Source organism: Dromiciops gliroides, chromosome 2 (assembly GCF_019393635.1).
Source record: "Dromiciops gliroides isolate mDroGli1 chromosome 2, mDroGli1.pri, whole genome shotgun sequence".
NCBI classification, from domain to species: Eukaryota; Metazoa; Chordata; class Mammalia; order Microbiotheria; family Microbiotheriidae; genus Dromiciops; species Dromiciops gliroides.
Genome location: NC_057862.1, coordinates 121,156,320 through 121,177,703, shown reverse-complemented (window position 1 = coordinate 121,177,703; position 21,384 = coordinate 121,156,320). Strand labels below are relative to the sequence as shown.

General features: G+C 50.6%; 1 protein-coding gene across 7 annotated transcripts; it reads right to left on the bottom strand.

The window, feature by feature from the left end:
- Positions 1–3,210: 3,210 nt before the first annotated feature.
- On the bottom strand, positions 3,211–20,287 carry FURIN (furin, paired basic amino acid cleaving enzyme). Of its 7 annotated transcripts, none has more exons than XM_043987437.1 (17): positions 20,268–20,287; positions 15,042–15,386; positions 13,328–13,426; positions 12,563–12,658; positions 11,999–12,043; positions 11,765–11,893; positions 11,406–11,482; positions 10,645–10,733; positions 9,791–9,963; positions 9,390–9,602; positions 8,500–8,600; positions 8,099–8,202; positions 7,867–7,984; positions 7,399–7,578; positions 6,561–6,685; positions 6,303–6,422; positions 3,211–5,888 (listed from the first exon to the last, which is right to left on the bottom strand). In XM_043987437.1, the coding sequence occupies exons 2-17, from the start codon at positions 15,210–15,212 to the stop codon at positions 5,338–5,340; spliced, it is 2,391 nt and encodes a 796-aa protein (XP_043843372.1). In that variant the 5' UTR covers positions 15,213–15,386; positions 20,268–20,287; the 3' UTR covers positions 3,211–5,337. The 7 variants fall into 7 exon arrangements, with proteins under 7 accessions (XP_043843372.1, XP_043843369.1, XP_043843373.1 ...); XM_043987434.1 differs by lacking the exon at positions 20,268–20,287 and adding an exon at positions 19,542–19,678; XM_043987438.1 differs by lacking the exon at positions 20,268–20,287 and adding an exon at positions 19,542–19,678 and having other exon boundaries at positions 6,303–6,419.
- Positions 20,288–21,384: the final 1,097 nt, after the last annotated feature.

The window sequence follows — 21,384 nt, the reverse complement described above, 5'->3', positions numbered from 1 at the left end:
GGTCACAGATCTAGTGTTGGGTTTTTTTTGCTTTTTTTATGGGGCAGAGGGTTAAGTGACTTGCCCAGTATCATACAGCTAGTGTCAAGTGTCTGAGGCAGGATTTTAACTCAGGTCCTCCTGAATCCAGGGCTGGTGCTTTCTCCACTGTGCCACCTAGCTGCCGCCCCTCTAGTGTTGATTTGAACTCATAAGGATGTCTTCCTGATTCCAAGCCTAGTGCTCTTTCCACTCTGCCACCTAGTATCCCTTTAAAAGAAAACTATGGGGCAGCTAGGTGGCGCAGTGGATAAAAAGCACTGGTCCTGGATTCAGGAGGACCTAAGTTCAAATGCGGCCTCAGACACTTAACAATTACTAGCTGTGTGACCCTGGGCAAGTCACTTAAAAAAAAGAAAAAAAAACCTGACAGAAGTTCACAGTCATAGTCCCCCTTTTTTGTATACTGAAAATTTTTGTTAAATTTGCAATTTAAAAAACATTTTTTAAACTGTATGAGACTAAGCAGGGAATTCTGATTTGAGCTCATAAAGAATCAGTATCTAAATACCTCCTCGGTTCATTCAGGAATAGTTTACATTTATAAAACTTCATACCAGTTTATCACTAAGGACATTTAGGCAGAGATGTCTGCCTTCCATCAACAGCAACACCATCTTCTGTAATTCTTTGACACGGAAGTAGAACAACATCATGGTCGTCATTCTCTCCCATTGTGAAAAGGGTGTGTTCTGAACCCCACCCAAGCTCATATTAGGGATCCAATCAAATTGATCTGGCTCTGATTTTCTATGGTCCAGGTGCTTCTGAAAACTTTCCTGGCAGGGTCATAGTCCTAGAGTTGGAAAGGACTTATAGTGTGACCCCCTTCATTTTACAGATGAGGCACAGGGAAAGGCAGCGGCACCTTAGGTCACATAGGTAGGGTCAGAGGGGAATCTGAATCCAGGTCCTATCACTCCAGAACCAAGGCTCTTTGCCTTGTACCACTAGGAGAGACCACCATGTTAACCACTCTCAGGGTAGGGGATCTCAGACTCACATCATGATGTTTCTGTCAGTTTCATAACAGCAACCCCATTTTTGTCTCTTCCTCCCCTTCAAACCCCATGTTTAGGCCAATGGGGCAAGAGCTACTACTTTCATAACAGGAAGTGTATTTAAGGAAAAGGGTGGGGGCAACGGGAATCAATGTTATGAAATCGAAGCAGAGTCATTACGTATGTTAATGCAGAAACTCCCTGACTACCTAATTGATTCAGAGTTTTCTTGCAAAAGTAGGTGCTGCATTTGATTTACCTGGAAAATTACCTTACCTATGTTCTGCCTAAAGTGGCTCTGTGCCTATTTATGGTAGGCTTTTTCAACAACCTGACTCAAAACCCAAGACTCCACATTGCTACATGCTTTAGGGAGGAAAGGTAGGTAGGTACTGCATCATCTTAGGGTACCATCATCTCCAATCCCAACTCTGTAGAACCAGTGGAAACATCCATGATGAAATGCACGCACAAGTTCCCAGACAGTGTAACAGAAAACACTGAAAGGGTTGTACTGGGGGCAGCTAGGTGGTGCAGTAGATAAAGCACTAGCCCTGGATTCAGGAGGACCCGAGTTCAAATTCAGCCTCAGACACTTGACACTTAATAGCTGTGTGACCCTGGGCAAGTCACTTAACCCCAATTGCCTCACTAAAAAAAAAACAACAAAACAAAAAAACCACTTATGTTGTAAAAGAAAAATAGGTTGGACTGGATGACCCCAAAAGTGCCTTATGACTCTGATTTCTGTGATTCCAAGTTTCTTTAGGGACCTGTTAGAACTGAGAGCTAACTGCCTTAGAGATGAAGGCAAACACAGGAGGCTCAACCCACAGGCTATTGAATACAAACTAAAGGCCAAGTCTAGCCAGGTAGGACATGAAACTCATAGCCAGGTCTGGAGTCTCCTTGTTTCAAGGACTTCACTTATGGTATGGTGGATAGAGCTAGTTTGAAGTCAGAAAGACCTAGCCTCAGACACATGTTGGTTACACGGCCCTGTGCAAGTCTCAGTGCTCTAATTCAGGGCTGTTAAACTCTGTATGTGTATGTATGTATATACATATCTATGTACATATATAGAGATGTGTAGAAGGAGTGGCATATTGACTTAGCCTTAAGATGTTATCTATATTTTTATTGTATTTAAAAAAATATTTCCCAATTATATGCACTCTTGGGGACTGTTAAGTTGCAGAGGTGCTGACCAGCACTGGTAAAAGGAGTTTCCTATTCCAATGAAATCACAGATCCAGTCCCTATTCCTATTATGTCCCCCCACAACTTTCATAACTGGGAAAGCAGTGGATGTTCCTAAATTAAATACCAACTAGTTCTTCTATTCCTGGTTAGAACTGGCCTCAATTCTAAGGAAAAATTCTCACTGAAAAGCACAGGACTGCCGAAAACCAGAGCACAGGAGCATCAAAGCAAGGATCGCAGAACTTAGAATTGGAAGAAACTTCAGAAGCCATCTGGTCCAATAGCCTTGTGGCACAGATGAGATAAATGAGGTGAAGTAATTTGCTGAAGATCATGAATCTATTAAGTGGAGGTAGAATTTGAACGCAGGTCCAGTCTCCTCCTTTAGGCAGGGAAGAGAGAAACCAGGAAGAGGAGTGGACTGAAACCAAGAGGTAGGAAAAGCTGGGTAGACAAGGCCCAGGGGCAGGTGTCATAGTAGCAGTCAGCTTTAAATTAAGTGAATGCATGCAAACAGGCCAGCTGCCCTGCAATGAAAAAGGGAAGGAAGGTTCTTTAATGAAATGGGCATTGAGTGGAGGTGGGGAAAGAAAAGGAAGAGGACAGACTTTGGGGAACTGAGAAATTTGGGAAGGCTCACTTAGACTGATGCAGAACGAAGCAGGCAGAACCAAAAGAATGGTGTGTACTATTATGATAAAGGAAAAGAAAGCATGCAAAAGACAGAATTCAGCCTGGCGCAATAACCAATCTTGATTTCAGAGAACTGATAGTGAAATGTACCTCTTTCCTTTTGTCAGACATGGCAGACTATAGTTCAGACAAGGGGGCTAGAACTGGAGAAGAGTCAAAGGAAAAGTAGATTGCCCAACCACTGGCCAGCTTCCCTGTCCCACTGACAGAAGTCTGGATTGATGGCTAAGTGCTGGGAAGAAACCTGGGTCAGAGCATAAATGAGAACAGCCAGTTTTGCATAGTCTGCACATTTAATCACTTAAAAACCTCTAACATCATCTCGCGTCCATTAAATAGAACCCACCACACTGGGCCTGTTTAAATTACAAGAAAAATCACTGTGCACCAAACCCGGTATCATACAAAACCAGCCCGGGCCGGCCATGGGAGGACAATGGAGAAGGAGGATGGAAACACCAGGCATGTTCCTGGCCGGGAGAGATGACTGCCTCTCACCCTGGTGGCTGGTTAACTCCTAAGGGATTGGGAAGAAAGCAAGGACTCCCAGGTGGGAGATGATTCTGATTGTCCTAATGGGGGGAGGAGAGGGAGGTGCAAAAGGCACATCAGAAGAGGGAGATCAGGATGTATGGGTGGGGGTAGGAAACTCAATAGGTCAGTGCTTTTTCCCATTAGGCACAGTGTGGAAAGGGGGTTGGCGAACCTTATGCCACTGCCTACCTACCCCCTCACTTTTCAGCCCTGGCACAAGGAGAAATGAATGACCCATGAGCCCTTGGCACTACCAACCATTGTTCTTAACAAAAAAAAAATACTCCTTTTTCTCCCTCCACCCCATATGACCCCCTATCATCACTTCTCCCCCTGACCAATGCCCTGTCCTGAGCTCGGTCACTCAGTTTTCCCACCAGGGCCAGGGTGGTGGAGAGGGGAACAGCAGGACAGACGGTATGGGTGTTCCGGCTGCTACCCCAAGTTAAAAATACAAAAAAATCAGCATCTAAAGTGAAATCACAGAGTGAAAATATATCCTCGAACGGCCCCTGAGATCCCCACAGGGGAAAGCAGCATTGGTGGGGTGGGGAAAAACAGGTAGGATGAGGGGGAGGGGTTCTGGGGATGATCTCCCTCCCCTCCACCCAGGGGCTTCAGAGCTGTGAGGGGGAACAGCCCAGAAAGCCCCGGGCTCAGAAAACAAGGAAGAAGTCCCTGGCTGTACAAGGGGCCTCTGGTCTCCCTGCACAGCAGGAGGGCAGGAAGAAGGATGGAACCGGACACGACCAGCTCTGCTCATTGCTGGAGCTGTGCCCTGGCACCTGCTGCCAGCCTGGCTGAGTGGACGGTACTGAGCTCGCCCGGGCTTCTGGGAAGCAGTGCTGGAGGCACAAGGTGCAGAGATGTGTGTGGGAGGGATGGGGTGGTCCAGGAACACAAAGAGGCAGGGGTAGAGGAGGGTCCTTACACACACACACACACACACACACACACACACACACACACACACACACACACACTCTCTCTCTCTCTCTCTTTCTCTCTCTCTAGAGCATGCACACGCACAGATGTGCACACACACACACACACCTTTTGAAAGCACCTGCCCTTCCTTGGTCCCTTCCTAGGACAATCACTTATATGGCGCAGGCCACCATAGCCTGTGGCTTTTTGGGGAAGGACACAGGCCAGGATGGAAAATTGGAGGGGACAAGAACCCTTGCAGAGGCGTCCTCCAGTTGCCCCCAGACTCCCAGGCAGATGCCAGACAACTGCTCGGTGCCTCCTCCTGCTGGCTGGGTTGGGACCATTATTGCTTTAGAAGGGACTGGAGCAGCTGGAAAGAGCTGGGCCTGGAGGGAAGCAGGGGCACCCAAAGAATTATAGAAGGGAGGGCTGTGACAAAGAATCTACTTTCCCTCCCTTCTCTCCCCACACAAACCTCCCCGCCACAGCAGCCTCATTCTAAGTACATCTGAAACTGGAAAGGGGGCAGTCACTGCCCCAATGTCTCATTTCCTCCTCCGGCAAAGGTGGGTTTGGGGTGGGGGAAGGATGTGGCATAGCGGCCCCCCCCCCCCCGGTGATAGGAAATGCCTCAAAGACCGACTTTGCTCCCTGTCCCCTGCCTCTTCTGCCCCAGAGCACGTCCCACAGAAAAGCTGGTATGTGTCCCAGCCTTCTACCCCGCTTTGGAGGCGGCAGGTTGGGATCCTCAGGGCTCCCCGGCTAGCATGAGAGGGGAGCAGGCGGACCCTACCCCTCCACACCCTCCCCTGGGCTGGGGGACCTGACCCAAGTCCCGATATAAAAAAATACTTTGGTGAATTAAAAAGTGCCCGAGGAGGGGGGTGGAAGGTGTGACCAGGAGAGTCAAGTAAAGGGGGGGAAGATCTGGTGCTCATCAAAGGGCACTCTGGTCCTTGATGAAAGCAGTCCTCTCGCCCCGGACCTCGTCCTCATCGGACTCGGAAGGGCATTCCTCCTGCCAGGCGTCAGGGGGCAGCCCTTTGTAGGATATGATACCACTGTCCAGCGAGTACACTTTGACCCCCCGGAAGCTGAAGCCGGAGCGCAGCTGAAGGATCAGGAAGACAATGATGAAGACCAAAACAATGAAGGCGCAGCTCAGGCCCGCCACAACCACGGGCAGGTGCGAAGGCAGCAGTCCTTCACTGTGAGGGAGCCCCGGGGACTTGAAGCCAGCCTGCCGCTGCTGGGTGCAAGTCAACTCCACCAGGTCATAGTCGGAGAAGATGGGGCAGCTGAGGCAGTCTGTGGGCTCCGTTCCCTTGCACGTGGCACACGAAGGGTGGCAAGGGGAGCAGACGTTGGCGTGGATGGGCTCAATGTTGTTCTCTATACCGTACTGTGTGTTGACAACTTGAGAGACAAATCCTTGGGGACAATGCCGCACACAGTTCTTCTGGTGCAGGGAAAATCCTTCTTCACACACTGGCAGAGAGGAAAGAGAACAGTCATGGCCTAGGTGAGTTCTATACCCATGGAATGCCAAATCAAGTTAACAAGCTCTTACTATCTGCAAGACACCCTGCTGACTGCTCAACACTCGTTGCGGGGGAAAGCGGGGCATAGAGTTCTCCCTTTGAAAATTGCCTCACTTTCTGATTTAACACAAAGCCCCAGTGGACTTTCTGGTATAGGATCAAGACCTAATGGGTGACCTCTCCACTAGACACAAACCCTTTAAAGAGGATTTGGTGCCAAGCTGGCCAGAGTGCCTACCCTGATTTTGCTGGTGCTTCCTTGAGGGCCTATTCCCTCCCAGAGGAGGATGTTTTTATCAGATAAACACTGATGGAACCGAGATTCAGGTTGAATGGTTCCCTCTCCTGCCCCCAGACTCACCCACACAAGTCTGGCTGGAAGCTAGGGTCTTGCAGCCAATGCTTTCAGATGGCGTAGAGAGATCGGGCTCCTCCGTGGCTGTACCATATAGCACGAGGGTGAATTTGGTCAGCGTTCCTGCTTCCAGAACGGAAAGGGTTAATTCTTCCCCACTGGCTGTGTCCCCAGCCCTCCCTGCTTCCCAACCCTGGAGGACAGGGTGCCATTCCCAGAGCTTTCCCCTGCTCTTGGCTCAGCATTCTGCTGACCCACTCCTACCGTAGTTGTTGGCTTCACTGGTGTTTTCAATTTCTAGGACCCAGTCCCCAGCAGGGTCCTCATCCCAGGAATGGGTAGTCATAAAGGCCCAGTCATTAAACCCATCAGCGGAGTAGTCATGAGGTCTTGGAGGGAGGGGACGACAAAAGAAATCAGTCTTCTTCTGGGGTGTGGCAGGGGTCCCTAACATCTTAGGGGTAAGGAGTTACTGTTCGGTCACAAAATCAGAATCAAGAGTTGGCTAGGGCCATGCCTCTCATTTTACATGTGGCATTAGAGGCCCTAAAATTAAATGACTTGCCCAAGCAAACACAGGAAGTAGAGGGAAGAGCTAGAATTTGAATCCAGGTTTTCCAATTCCAAAATCCTAGTTCCTCTCCTGTACTTTAAGAGGTCTGGGCAGGGGTTGCTAATAAGAAAAAACAGGGGGAGCAGTGGTCAGTTTCTACCTGTGCTCCTCTCCCCTTGCCTCTACTGGAGGTATGGCCTACAGTCGATTAGGAAGATCTTGACTGATCTGTCAAGGACACCACCCTCCCACCCCTCCTGGTAAGGGATGCCTACCCCAAATCCCAAGGAAAGCCCTGGGCTAAGAACTAGACACAAAAATTCTACAAATTTCTTTTTTGTGGCTTTTTAATTTTTTTTTTTTGGTGGGGCAGTAAGGGTTAAGTGACCTTCCCAGGGTCACAGTAAGTGCCAAGTGTCTGAGGCTAAATTTGAACTCAGGTCCTCCTGAATCCAGGCCTGGTGTTTTATCCACTGTGCCACCAAGCTGCCCCTAAAATTCTACAAATGTCAAACAGGGTTGTGTCCCAGGGAGGGAGATACTATCTACCTGGAAGCCAGCAAGGTAGAGCGAGTGCCCATGGGACTGATGAGGTAAATGGCCAGGTCTCCACGGCGGTTGTAGGACAGGGTGAGTCTGGCCTGGGCGTGTTCTAGCCGGGTGATATGGTTAGCCTCTCCCTGGCAGGCAGTCACCTTCCTCCTTACCTCCAACCGTTTCCCTATGTCCCTGCCCCAAAGAGACAAAGCAACCCACCTTTTTAGCAAAACCCTTCCCCTTATTCCTTATTCTTCCCCCTATCCCAAGATGATCTAGAGGACGAGGTCACAAAAGGATTACTTTGGAAAAAAATCTTCCCAAGAAGTATAATCTGAGTGTTCACTGTTCTCAACTCTCTCTACCTGTCTTACTTCAATGAGGGGAAATACCCCCCCCTCACTTCCCCCTCTGCCATTCCCACATCCTCCTTTCAACCTTCTGGGTCCCAGACCACCCCCTCATGCTCCACTCTCTCACGTAGGCTCAGTGAGGATGTCGATGAGGCACTTGCGCTGTGGGCCTACTGTGGTCCAATTCCGGGCCAATGCTACCATGGCTCCTGCGTCTAGGAGTCCGTAACCATATGAATGGCTAACTGCAAAAAGAGATGAGACACACATTTCATTGAAGTGGGACAGTGCTGAGCCAGCTTGAGAAAACCAGGGCCATCTTTCTTCTCCCAGTCCCCCAGGTCTTTCCTCCACCTCACCTCTGCGCCCAACACCATTAGTAGCCCAGTCATTGGCATTGAGGTGAGCGGGCCTGGAGGTCTGGACCACCAGATGCTGCATGTCACGCCATGTCAGGTTCTTACTGCAGAGGGAGGGAGGAAGAGAGAAAAAGAGAGAGGAGACAGGACTGAGACATTCCTTGAGGACACAGACATTTGCAAGACATACTGGGAGGGCAAAGAGAAGGCAGGGGGCAGTGTCTAGTGCTGCCTCTCCAACAAGCACAGGGCATCTGAGGCTCAGCCGGCTCATGGAGAAAACCCCAAGGCCAAGCTGACCAAGCATATGGGAACTCCTGGGGAGGGAGTGAACCCAGGACTAACCCAAGGGCCAGCTGAGGAGATCAACCCACCCTCCTCCTTCTCAGCTCCATCCTTACTTGGCCTCCAGGGTGAGGGCAATGATGCCAGCTGCCAGGGGGGCGGAGGCGGAGGTGCCAGTGTGGGAATCCGTGCATTTCTGCCTCAGATCTGTCGTGACCTATAGAGAGAAGGAAAAGGGCCTGGCTCCAAGCAGTGTCAGGAGAGGAAAGAAGCCCTGGCTTGTCTAGGAAGTTTTACGACAGACGAGCTAGGGAGTCACGAAGGCCTACCTTGGCCACTACTCTGCTGTGTGGGCTGGGGAAGTTAATTAGCCTTTCTGGGCCTCAGCTTTTCTTTGGAATGAGAGGGACGGACAAGACAGATAATTACTAAGTTCTGCTCTTTATATATATATATATATATATATATATATATATATATATATATATATATATAGTCTAAGATTCTGTGGTTTATGATTCCTGAGCTATTCCCATTCACCTGGTCATAAGCTCTGACACCAGGGCAGCTAGGTGGCGTAGTGGATAAAGCACTGGCCCTGGATTCAGGAGGACCTGAGTTCAAATCCAGCCTCAGACACTTGACACTTACTAGCTGTGTGACCCTGGGCAAGTCACTTAACCCCAATTGCCTTACCAAAAAAAAAAAAAAAAAGAGCAAGGCATAAGCTCTGACTTCCCATTCTAAAGCCTGAGCTTAAGAGAGGAGTGGGGGAAAGGGGTAGGAAGGGGGAACACAGAGCAGGAGAGCCCCATCACTACAGTTCTGAGGGGAAGCAAAGATGGGGCCCACAGTGTGTCCTCAGCCCCTAAAAGGTGTTGTGATGTCCCTAGAGTTTGGCCATCTCACACTGCAGAGGGAGTAAGGGGAGGGAATAAGAGGGGCCAAAGAACTTCCCCCTGATCTAAGTGCTCTTGCTGGGCTCTGCCCGGAGTCCAGAACTCACAATCTGCTTCTCGTTCTGGTTGCCACTGCTGTAGGTGGTGGCCAGGGTGGAGGAGCAGGCTTCACTGTACCAGGGCACGTTACCAAACTGGGTGGTGCTGCTGATGGATAGGGTATAAATGCTGTTGGTGTAGCCGTCACAGTTGCAGCTGTCGTGTTCCCGGCCCCCGTTGCCTGAGGCCCAGACGAAAATCGATCCTAGACCCCCACGGCCCTGAGGAATGAGAAGTGAAGCCCCTTGTGGTGAGAGGTGCAGATCTGTTTTGAGCCCTTGGCAAGGCCACTGTGGAAGAGAACACTGGCTCACCAAGTCTCCACCATTCCCCTTGGTGATGACAGTATGGCTCATATTCCTCCTTGTCCCTCCTTTATCAAGTGCCTCCCCGCAGCCCTAACCCTTACCTGAGTGACTCCCCGGGAGAACGCCTCCTCAGCCAAGCGGGCTGGCCCATCCACAGTTTTCCCATCATCCTCAGGGCCCCAGCTGGCACTATAGATGTGGATGTGGTTGGGATTTAGTCCCAGAGAACGTGCCTCCACAGCGTCAGTCACCTCTCCATCTAGCATGCGCACACCTAGAGGGCCATGGGGAAGGAGAAGGTATAACATCTGCCCAGCATCTGCCACAACGTAATGCCATCCAGCAGCCTCACGTGCATCGCTGGTGGCTCCAAGGACAGGGCTCAGGCCAGAACTCAGGCCTAAAGGGAGCTACAATGAGGTCAGCTGAAAGAGAATTTAGAGCTGGAAGGGACCTTAGATCTCACCTAGTCCTGAGAGGTATGTTGGTAGATCGTGAATTTAGAGCTCAAAGAGCCCCTGCAGGGTGCCTAGTTCAACCCTCCATTTTACAGATCTGAGAACTGAGGCCCAGGGAAGTTAGGTGACTTATCCAATGTCACAAGGGTAGTAACAGTGACAGCACACGGATAACAAACCAGCTTTCCTGATGCAGGAAATGTTTAACAAAGAAGTCTGACAGAACACTGTTGAGTGGCAGGTAGGAGAGGACATTTATCAGGGTTTTCCTACCAAATACGAAGCTAGTGACAATGATAATGATGGGGAGAAATAATGTATCTCAGATGCAAGCCAGCTAGGAGGTGTAAGAATAAGTACAGTAAAGGCCCTAGTTCCATTCACTCAATCCTAAGTCAAAAGAAGCTGTACAGGCCCAAGAAGCCCAGTATTTAGATGCTAAGGACCAGTCAAGATGGCTGTCCAGGCTCTACTGCCCAGAAGATTCCCAGACCCACCTCCAATTCGGGCATTGTAGGCAACACCAACACCACAGATTCCATTGTTGGCCACGGCAGCCACCTCACCAGCACATCGGGTGCCATGCCTGCAGAAGCCAAAGGGAAGAGTATTAGGGAACGAGTACAGGAAGTAGGGGGAATCACAATGTTATCTTCTTTCTTGGAAGTCTGTGGCCTAAGAAGGAACCCCCTAATTTAGGATAAATTCATCTGATCTCTCTCTCCTCTCTTCCCAACTTTTCTACATTCTGTGAACTTCACTGTTATTTCCCGTCCTCTGCCTAGGAACAGATCTCTTCTTAACCAATAATTAACTCCTTTCTGTAGTCCCTCATTTAGCCCTTTGGTCCATGAAGTCAAAGTATGCTTTTGTGGCCTAATCTGGCTGTGTGCCCTAATGTGACTAACAGAAGATATTAAGCCCACTTTACCTGCATAGTCTATAAAGCTTTGTTCTGATTTGGCCCAATATCTCCCAAGGTTATAGACCTATCCATTCTCAGCCATTAGTCCCAACTTCAGCCTCCTGAGATAGTTGCTAGGTATGTTCCTGGCTCAGTCTGGGAGAGCAGAAAAAGATATAGCAGCCGTGTGGGTGGAGTTATGGACGATCACAAAAGCAGCTAGTTTCCTGGCCTCTAAGGGGGTCCTTCAGGGTAGGTACCTGCTTTCTATCTCCTCCCATTTAACCAAGCCTAAAGAAAGGAATTTCTTGTTTTGGGGAGTCTTAAACCCCTTCCCTTGGCCCTCAGCATTACCTGTTGTCATTCATCTGTGTGTAACGAGGCTGGGGGTCAGGGTCCTGGTCATTGACATCAAAGCTGGCACCAGGATCCTGGGAGGAAACAAGTCATTCAGAGACTATACTAGGAAAGGATAGCTCCTGACCTTGCCCAAGAGGTGCCCAGTGGTGGCTCACACACAAATTCTGGGCTCCTGAATGAAACTCCCAACAACTCTGGCTCCCAGAAATGGACCTCATCACATATCCTAGTGGGCCTAGCCCTGCTTAGATTGCTGAGTGGCTCCATCCTGTGGTGCCAAGCCCTCCCCAGAATTCATGGGCCCATGTCACCTCTGTCTTCAAAGTGCCTCCCTGCTCCAAAGAGTGACTCACATAGTTGCCCTCCAGATCAGGGTGGTTCTTCTCAATACCATCATCCAGGATAGAAACCACAATGCCTCGGCCAGTGTAGCCTTGGGACCAGGCCCCTCGAACGTTCAAGTCTCGCTGGTTCGCACCATACTGCAGAGATACCCAGAATGGCTCAGCACATACCCAGACATCTACCAGGTCACTCACTCACCACCACCCCAGACCCCAGACCTCTAGGGACCCTGCAGAGCTCACCGGCACTCTCCCGGCCTCTCTGTGGTGATGGTGAGCAGGGCCAACCTTACAAGGAGATGGAATAGGTGGTATGATTTGAGGGGTTTCTGAAAAGTTCCCACCTGCCCCAGTAGTTATCACTGTGCCCCAAATTCTGCCATTAGTACTACTTTTCTGGGTCTTTTAAGAATCCCCTAATAAAATACAAATGCCCTTGGGAAGGTTAATATTTCAAGCCTTTAAAACCTGTTATATATCAAGGTATAAGAATTAATGAGGATTAGTTAACAATGACTAGAAACTAAGATGAGAGAGGATTGGGAGGTCTAATGGGGCAAAGAGAAAGGCAGTGGGAAAAAAGCACCAAAAATGCCATCTTTCTGCAGCTAGGCCCCATTGGTAGAGGAATACCACAGCTACAACAGAGAGTTAATGGGGGCAAAAAAAAAAAAAAAAAGAACTGAGGAGGCACCTAAGTGCATGGCAAAGAAGAAAAGATTTACGGATGACAGACTTGTCCCAAAGCTCCCCCAGTTGGGATGCTGGAGGTCAGAGTCTGTATAGAATACCAAGAACCCTACACACCAGGTACCACTGCTGGGAAAACTTGGGGTCAGTGGGCTCCATGTATATATCTCGCTTCTTCCGACGCTTTGCCACCTGCTGCTCCAGCCACTGCACCTGGAACACAGTTAAGGGGGAGAAGACATGGTGTGGGTTGAAGGGGGAAGGCTAGGAATGAAGGGGAAAGGTGAAGGAAAGGCCACCTCGTTAAGGTGTTAGGCAAAATGGTAGATAAGTTCCCAACATAAGTTCAAGATTCCCTTACCATGTGGTCCCTGCTTATACTGACATGCCTATATCCACACCCCACAGAGGTGTCAAATATTCTCACATCTATAGTGCCTTAGATTCATGTTTTGTTTTTTGGAAATTTGCAATATCCTTTGAGATAAGTGGCGACAACTTAGAATGCAATTACATCAATATAGGGAATTATGTCCCTAGAGTCCAAGTTCCCTGCCTCATACAACATAGATGCCTTCCTTCTAACCCCCCCCCATTTCCTCTTTCCCTTCCCACCCTTCCAATGAAGACCCACATTTTTGCCATAAAACTACAGGCTCTGCAGCAAGCATCCTGGCGCAGGCTGAAATGCTACATCAGCATCGCCCCATGTAAAGTTTATGCAACTGGGCCAAAGACATTATGCATAAGGGAAGCTAATACAGGGGCAGAGGCAGATGGGGACTCCAGGGCTCCCTCTTCTGCCTATCAGGTGTAGCCTCTGGTTCAATCATCAAGGAGAAGCCTCTCCCTAGAAGGGAGGAAAGAAAGGGCTGCTCTTACCTTCGGTTCCCTCTGTAGTCGACTGTGACGGGGGCGATGGGGTGACAGTGACCGTTTCACTACCGCACGGTGCCAGAAGTGGTAATAGTCCCCAAAAATCTGCAATCAGACAAGAGTGACTGAGCTAGCTAGCATTCCACCAGAGGGAGAAGTGAACCTTTGACCTATTGGAGTCAACTCTCAATGTTGCTTTTCAACCTTAGGGCATGTAAGGCTATTCTAGAGCCTCTTTGTCATTTAATTTGTACCATCACATGCATAGAAATATTTAATTTTCCCCTTTGAGCAATCTAGGATTAAAGGAAAACTATTCATCCCCCTTTCTCTGTTGTTGCTCCTGGACACGGTTTGGTCCTCTACCAAGGGGCATATTAGTTAGTGCTCCCACGGGACAACCCGGGAAACTCAGCTCCTAGAAATGATATTATTTTGCAGCCCAGATGAGGGAAATCTAGGGAAGTAGGGCATGAGGGGCCCACAGCCTCACCTCCAGGAGAGAAATACAGGGCAAATCCCAATACCATAACAACTAAAAACATTCACATTCTTTTTACTAAAATTTCATCGTACTGTTTGACTTGGGTTTGAAAGTCTCAATCATATGGAGGTTGTGAGGTGACAGGTCTATGCTGGGCTTTTCTGAAGTTTGAGTCTTATCTCACCCCAAGTTCCCTTTTCCTGACCCTATTCATTCTTAAAAGTACTCCTACACTCCCAGCAGTAGCCCTCATAGTAAAGCAATCACTATGTGAGAGGAGGCAGAGAGAGAGAGAGAGAGAGAGAGAAAGAATGTATGTTTGAACATTTCAGCACATATTCAGGAAAGGCAGCAGTGATACAGTGGGGAGAGAGCTAGACCTGGAGTCAGTAGATTTGGGTCTGGTGGTATATGAACGAGGTTACTTCACCTTGGTTTCCTCATATGTATAATGGACATGATATTTATACTGCCTACCTGAAGGGTAACTGGATAAATGGACAAACCTTAAAGTGCCACACAAAAAGTGAGCTCTCATTCTGTCTGATCCTGGTCCCAATTCCTAGATGACTCCAGTAGCCTGAGAGCTAGAGGACACAAGATCTGCTGTTCTGGCTTGGGGATGCTATAAGCCCTCAGCCCCTGTCCTGGCTCAGGAAACAGCTGGCTCATCAGGTGCCCTAAAGCATCTGAGAAGCCTGGAGCTCTCTACCATCCAAAAGGGCTGCAGCGCAGAGACTGTATGGTGCCAGGCTAAGGAAAGGACAGCCAGCCATGGCTAATTTTCACAAAGCACTAAACAAAAGTCACACCACTCCTACTCTGGAGGCTAAACAGGAACTGGGACTTCCTGCCACATGGGCAAGGGTCAGAGTCTTGTTGACCATCCCAAAGCAAGGAACTCTGCCCAGCCCCTGGAGAGAAGTGCCTGCCTTCCCCTGCTCCCACACTGCCCAGGGTCCCCTGAAGCTCTATGCCTGTTTCACCCAGAGCTCCCCTCTTTTGTTCATTTCCCCCAAGTACTGGTACCATGATTTTGTACAGGAAGAAAGTCACAGTCTCTCCCTCAATGAAGTTTGAAAAGTGGGTACCAGAGAGCCCAGCTTGACTGGTCATTCCTCTGACCCACTAGCTGAAAGAATCCTTGAAAAATATCACCTCCCCCCCACTCCCACGAACTCTCTTCCCAAGACTGACCCGCCTAAAATAGGGCCCAAGGGAGCGCTACAGACTCACCGGTCCCAGGTTGAGGAATCCATGCTTTTGGGCCACTCTATTTGCTTCAGTTAGGCCCCCGGGGATAAACACAGCCCAGGTGTTGGTGTAAACCTTCTGGGTGAGGACCTCTCCAACCAAAAGAATCAAAGCTGCCACTACGGTCCACTGCAACCAGGGCCTCAGCTCCATGGGGTGGGCGGGCAGAGCCCGGGGAATCCCACTTCCCTCTTAGATGTTCAATGCCTGTGCCTGGTCAGAAGGCCTTTGGTCCCAGGCTTTTGCTTGGTGTGCTGAGCCCTGGGGTCGGTGGGTGGGAGCATGTGGCCAAGCCAGGGAGGGCCAGATGGAGCAGGACTCAGGGCTCTGTTAAACAATGGAAAAGAAGGAAATCAATTCATTTGAGCTGCTCCTTCCCTCACCATAATTTTGCCCTAAAAAGTGCTTTTGGTGGGAAGGGTGCAAAAAAAAAAAAAATCGCTTCCTCTAGAGAATCTTGGCAATCTATTTCCATCCCTCCAGCACCGAGGTCTCTTGTGGGCCAGCACATGACTGACCCTACCACATGACAACACAAACCTTATACTCAGTATACTGTGCAGCAGAAGTGTGTGTGGAAAAAAAAAAAAATCCAGAGCCTGACTCACTCAAGATTGGTTCCTACCAGGAAGAAGTCAATATGGGCCCAACAAGCTCAATTCTAGATCCTTTCTTTGTCTGGCCTATATATAGTTGAGTGAGTTGTTAGCATGTGAAAGACAAACATCAGAGGACAGGATTAATCTAGTTTGGATCTAGGACTTTTTGCCACTTGTGTCAATTGGGCACACAAGAGTTTTATTTCTGCTAGTGTCAATATGAACAGAGTTCCCTAAATTGGGAGTATCCCTTTCCCTCTGGGTTATATCCAGGGACATTCAACGGCTTGCCTAGAAATGAAGGGTGGAGGTGTGTGTGTGTGTGGGGGTCTCTTCTGCTGATTGATCCTGTGGTTTCCCTGTATGTTAACCACCTTCTCAAACTGTCCCTGACTAGCTGGGGGGGGGGGATGTTACTGTCTCAGCAGTGCCCACAATAGGAGATTTGTCAGCATGCTAAAGCTGGGTGGCATCAGCAACCCCCCCCCCAAGAGCACATACACCATGTCTTACGTAAGCTAAGCCACGGGCTGCCCAGGCAAACACAGCCTGCTAAGCCAGGGAGCTAAGGTGAGGTAAGAAATCAATAGGCTGTGTGTTGCCTCTCCTCCTCCCTCAGCAAACAAACAACGGGACCGTTCTGCCCACATTCACATAACTGTCCCTTAGCTGGGCCCCCAACCCCTACAAGAAACCACACCAAGCCAATTCCTGAGCTAAAAATGTACCCATGGAAGTCTGGAGGAAACACAGAGTTGTGACACCACTTAGGACTCAGCATGCTGGCCTATGCAAGGCTGTGTGTGAGTGTGTATGGCTTGGGGAGGGGGGGGGAGTTACTCAAGGTGAAAACCTTTTCTGCTTTTGAGGCTCCTGGTTATGCCTTTCTCCCCAGCTTGGGGCTTTACATTCCTAGCACCACTGAAGTCCAAGAAGGAAGACTTCTTGTGGTGGGCCCAACTTTGAAAGTGATGCCCCAACCTGGCAAAGAGACAACCAGAGAATACCTTATCTATCAGACTTCTGCCTAGCACTCTAAGACATAAAGAGACCAGGATTTATAAAGAGGGTCCCCTGAGACATAGCCAAGAGTGAGGTGGTTCAGTGGATAGAGCACTGGGCCCACAGTCAAGAAGACCTGAGTTCAAATCTACCCTTAGACACTTTGTGACCCTGGGCAATTCATTTAACCTGCCTGCCTCAGTTTCTTCATTTGTAAGATGAGGAAAATAAGACTCTCACAGGTTTGTGGTAAGAGTCAAGTGAGATATTTGTAAAGCACTCTGAAGGCCAAAGGAAAACTAAGGGGGCATGTGTCAATACTGGCTGCCTATGTGGAGGGTCAGCCACACCCCTTTGCCAGTCCTGTCCAGTCTCCAAGCAGGAAGTAGCACCCTCCCCCTCATCCATATAGCCAGAATTCTACATACCACACTCCAGACTCTAGTGGGCTGCCACGCACACATACAACCACCACCTGTACTTCCCAGGATATTTTCAGTTTATACCAAAATAACTTGACAGCTGATAGTTGCATCCATCCACTGTCTTTCCCCCCTCCCCCAACCCCAAGATGAGCACAATCTCTTCACAGGGAAAGGCTGAGGGAGGAATTGCCCCCAAGACACCACAGAATGGCTGGAAGTGAGAAGAAGTCAGACTTTTCCACATCTATTTACTCAAGGACCTCAGCCTTTACAAAAATGCCAGGAACCTGCAGGAGCTAAACTGTAGCCCAAGCATAAAACTGGCTCAATAAAGCTGGTTTCAGATCTCTGTGGGATCAAGCAGCAGCTGCCTGATGTTAAAGGTGATTAACCAACTATTTAATTACCCTGCACAGTCCTTGCAGCTCTGAGGGAAGGCAGGTCTGAAGTTGAGTGAACTAAAACATTCCTCTTTCCCAGTCCACATACCCTTCTCTTCCTTCCCCTAAAGCATGTGCCTCCCCCCCATGTAGGTGAGCAAGGATGTCACCAGCCCCTAGTCAAAAGGAACAATCCTTACAAAGACCTCTGCCTAAGAAAGACCATCGTGCTCACATCTTAGTTGGCCTGAATGGAAGCTGAAGGAGCCAAAACTTTAAACAATGGGCTTCCCCACCACCCCCACCCTAGACTCTGACTCACCCACCAAGTTCTAACTCGTCTACAACTGAGGCTGTTTCTTCATTGAGATACAAATGAGCCCCTCACACACACACACACACACACACACACACACACACACACACACACACACACACACACGACTTGGCACCGAAACTCTGACCACTTTAAGGAAGTTGTTTGTGCTGGGGTCTAAAAGGGTTTTGGAGATTTACTAGTGCAAGTCTCCTGTCCTTTCCCAAACCAGATTACTACAGTGGCCCAGTGAAAACCTGGAATTGCAAGCACACTCAGTGATTTTCCAACCAAGGTAGGGTTCCTCCCAGCCACATCATAATGTGGATGAGACACTGACAAAGCAGTGTGACAAAACTCAGTATCATCCTGGAAACTTTGATCCATTGCTTCTTTTCAGCTAGGTAAAGGCAAGCTAGACACACTTAGGAGGGCTGAAGGTGGGTGTTATTATGGACTCTGCGCTACACAAAGCTGTCAAACAAAATCCAGACCCCGTCTCCCCCTTCCAGTCCTTGGTCCTCACTCCATGCCATTCATGCGACCAATTTCAGGTGCTTTCCTCAGAAAGCATTCCTCCTCTCTTCAATGGGGGTTGGGGGGGGGGGGTGGAAGCAGCAGCGCGGGGGCTGGAGAAGGAAATTTCAACTACCTTATGTGCTCTCTTCCCATCTGCCCGACATTTGTAAATGCTGGAGAATGCAGCAAGCTTCTAGCTCTGCAACTGGCCTAGCTCTAAGATGCCAGCCACTGGGGGGGTGGGGATCCCTAGCTTGAGGTATGGCCTCCTATACCCAAGAACTGCCTAGGTTCATGCTCTGAGCTGTCCAGTCCTACAATCTCAATTTCTTCACCCCCTGTCCTCCCCAAGCCTCTCAAGAGTCACGAGTGCCAAACATTTTCAAAGAGGCAGAGGAGGGTAGGCCTCTATGAGCTAGCCCAGCAGATCAGGTCTCAAAAAAACAAACCACACAGAAGCACCACCTTGATTTCTCCCCGCCCCCCGCCCCCCTCACACAGGTAGGGGAGCCAGAGTGTGGGCACAATGCATGAAGTATCAAAAGCCAATCTCCCCTCCCACAGTTGGGAAACCCTGTCCCTTCCTGATTGGGGAGTGGGAGATAGCAACCATCCCCAGGGAGGGTGGAGGCTGGAGGAACCCAAGCGCCTTCTGGACTCAGTCCCCTGGATCCAGTAACCAGTAGGGGCCAGACAGGCACTTCCTGGGGTCAGAGTTGGTCTATATGGTCCCTAGTGGAAAAGTACTAGAATGGGCAGCAACTGAGAGGGACCCCTCCCCAGGAAGGCTGTTTCACCGAAGGCAGAACTTAGGGGTGCTTTTCTCCCTCACCCCAGCCCCCCGGCCCAAATCCCTCTTCTCTAGGGGGAGGGGAAGGTCTGGGGGTGGCTTATCCATATAAAACACTGGGCATGGGTCATCCAGTGCGGACGACTGAAGCCAAACAAGGTCCCAGCTTGTCTCCTGTCCTTCCAGAACCTGGGGGCTCGCGTTCAAGGCCCCCTTCCACAAGAAGGCCGCCCCCCCAACCCCGACCCAGCTTACTCCCTCCTCCCCGTCTCTGCCCAGGCCGTGGCCGGAGTCCGGGGGCCAGCTCCCATTGAGCCCCCTTTCCCCACTCGACCTCGCGCAACCCCCGAGCGCCCAGCCCCGGGAGAGGTGGCCCGGGCCCGGCTCAGGCTTGGGCTTGAGCTCGGGGCCGGGCCCCGGCTCTCGGCGCCGGACACGCTTCGCGGCTTACCCCACGGAGCTCGGGCTGCGGAAACTTTTCCGGGTGGGAGCGCGGGCGCAGGGCCCCGGCCCGCCGTGCACGAAGCCCCAGGCGGCGGCGGCAGCGGCGGCCTCGGCTCCGGCTCCCGGGTCCGTCTCGGCGGCGCTGGAGCAGCGTCGCCTCGCGGGGAAGCTCAGCGCCTCGGCGGCGGCGGCGGCGACGGCGGCTCCAGCCCGCGGCGCTGGCTCCGGGCTCGGCCCGAGCAGGGGCCGGGCTCGCAGGCAGGGAGGACTGCAAGGGCCGCCCGGCCACGGCAGCCGCGCTTGTTTACTCGGGCCGCTGTCAGCAGCGGCGGCAGCGGCGGCGGCTCCGGCTCCGGCTCGAGCTCCTCCTCCTCCGCTGGGCCGCCGCGCCCGCCCCTCCCCCTGCGCCCCGCGACGCCTCCGCTCCGCGCAGCGCCGCGCAGCTCCGGCCCGGCCCGGCCCGACCTGCGGGCTTCCCGTGCACAGTGGCCTGGCCCGGCCTGAGCCCCGAGCGCCCTGCCCGAGCCCCGCTGGGGGAAGGGGGGGCGCCGCCCGCTCAGCGGGGGGCCCTACCGCCCGACCCCGGAAGGAGGACTTCCGTCCGGGTCCGAGCACCCCAGCGGGCGAGGGAGCATTCCGGAGGTATTTCTCCTAGCAATATGGGGGGGACCCCTCCAACAACATCTCCACAAGAGCCTCCTTCCATCCCGCCGCCCAGTCACAACAAGCTTACCATGTGCCCGCGCTGGCAATACACAAAAGACCTGGAAAAAAAACCCACAACACTTCCTGCTCTCAGGGAGCTTATATTCTAGCGGGGGGGGGGGGGGAAACTACGTTGATTGACCTATAGTCAATACATAGGAGCATTATTAGCCGGTGACTTCTTTAATCTCATTAAAAAAACAACAAAAACCCACACCCATACTGTGAGATTTCTAGGATTTTCTAGGTCCAGCCTCCCTCACCTTTGCCCCTTCAAAGCTGCTTTACAGCGCCCTGGAGGCCTAAGGGGAGTTTGTCTTAGATAAGCCAGGTGCGTCTACACACCTCGCCCACCGTGTAGCCAGCCAGCCAACCACCCTGTGCTGGAGCCTGGGATGGGAGCTCCCTTTTCTATCATGCCACAGGGCAGGGGTTCTTAACGCATTGTTTGTGACCTGGACCCACTCGAGCAGTGTGGTGAAGCTTCTTCTTGTCATGTTTTAAAATGCATTAAAATAAATGACCGGAGGTTGGATTGAAATCCGATGATCAGATTTTTTTTTTAAAGTGCACCATCCCAGGTTAAGAACCTCTCTGTTGGGGCAGCTAGGTGGCGGAGTGGATAAAGCACTGACCCTGGATTCAAGAGGACCTGAGTTCAAATCCAATCTCAGACACTTGACACTAGCTGTGTGACCCTGGACAAGTCACTTAACCCCAATTGCCTCACCAACCCCCCCACACACACACACACACAAAACCTCTCTGTCAACGAATCGTTCGATTATGTTCCAGGCTTGCAAAGCAGTTTCCTTACAACTGTCTTGTGATAGGGAACACAAATACTGTTTCTATCAGAGGAGAGAGGAGAGCACAGGCTCCGATTTGCCCATGGTCACTACAGTGTCTGGAGTGGGATTAGAACCCAACTCTTCAAACTCCATCAATCATGCCCAGAAGGCACTCCTTTTAAAAATAAACACGACACTTAACACTTACTAGCTGTGTGACTCTGGGCAAGTCACTTAACCCCAATTGCCTAACCCCTCCCCCAAAATAAAATAAAATAAAATAAAATAAAATAAACACGAAGGGGAAGCTAGGTGGTGCAGTGGACGGAGCACCGGCCCTGGAGTCAGGAGGAC

Bases quoted from the DNA above. Each gene is read 5' to 3' on its own strand.
- FURIN (XM_043987437.1), bottom strand. From the start codon at position 15,212: ATGGAGCTGAGGCCCTGGTTGCAGTGGACCGTAGTGGCAGCTTTGATT. The intron at 11,894-11,998 runs GTGAGCTCTGCA...GTATCTCTGCAG, and splicing joins GAGAGGCCGGGAGAGTGCCG to TATGGTGCGAACCAGCGAGA. The intron at 8,203-8,499 runs GTAAGGATGGAG...CTCCCTCTGCAG, and splicing joins GCCCTCACCCTGGAGGCCAA to TAAGAACCTGACATGGCGTG.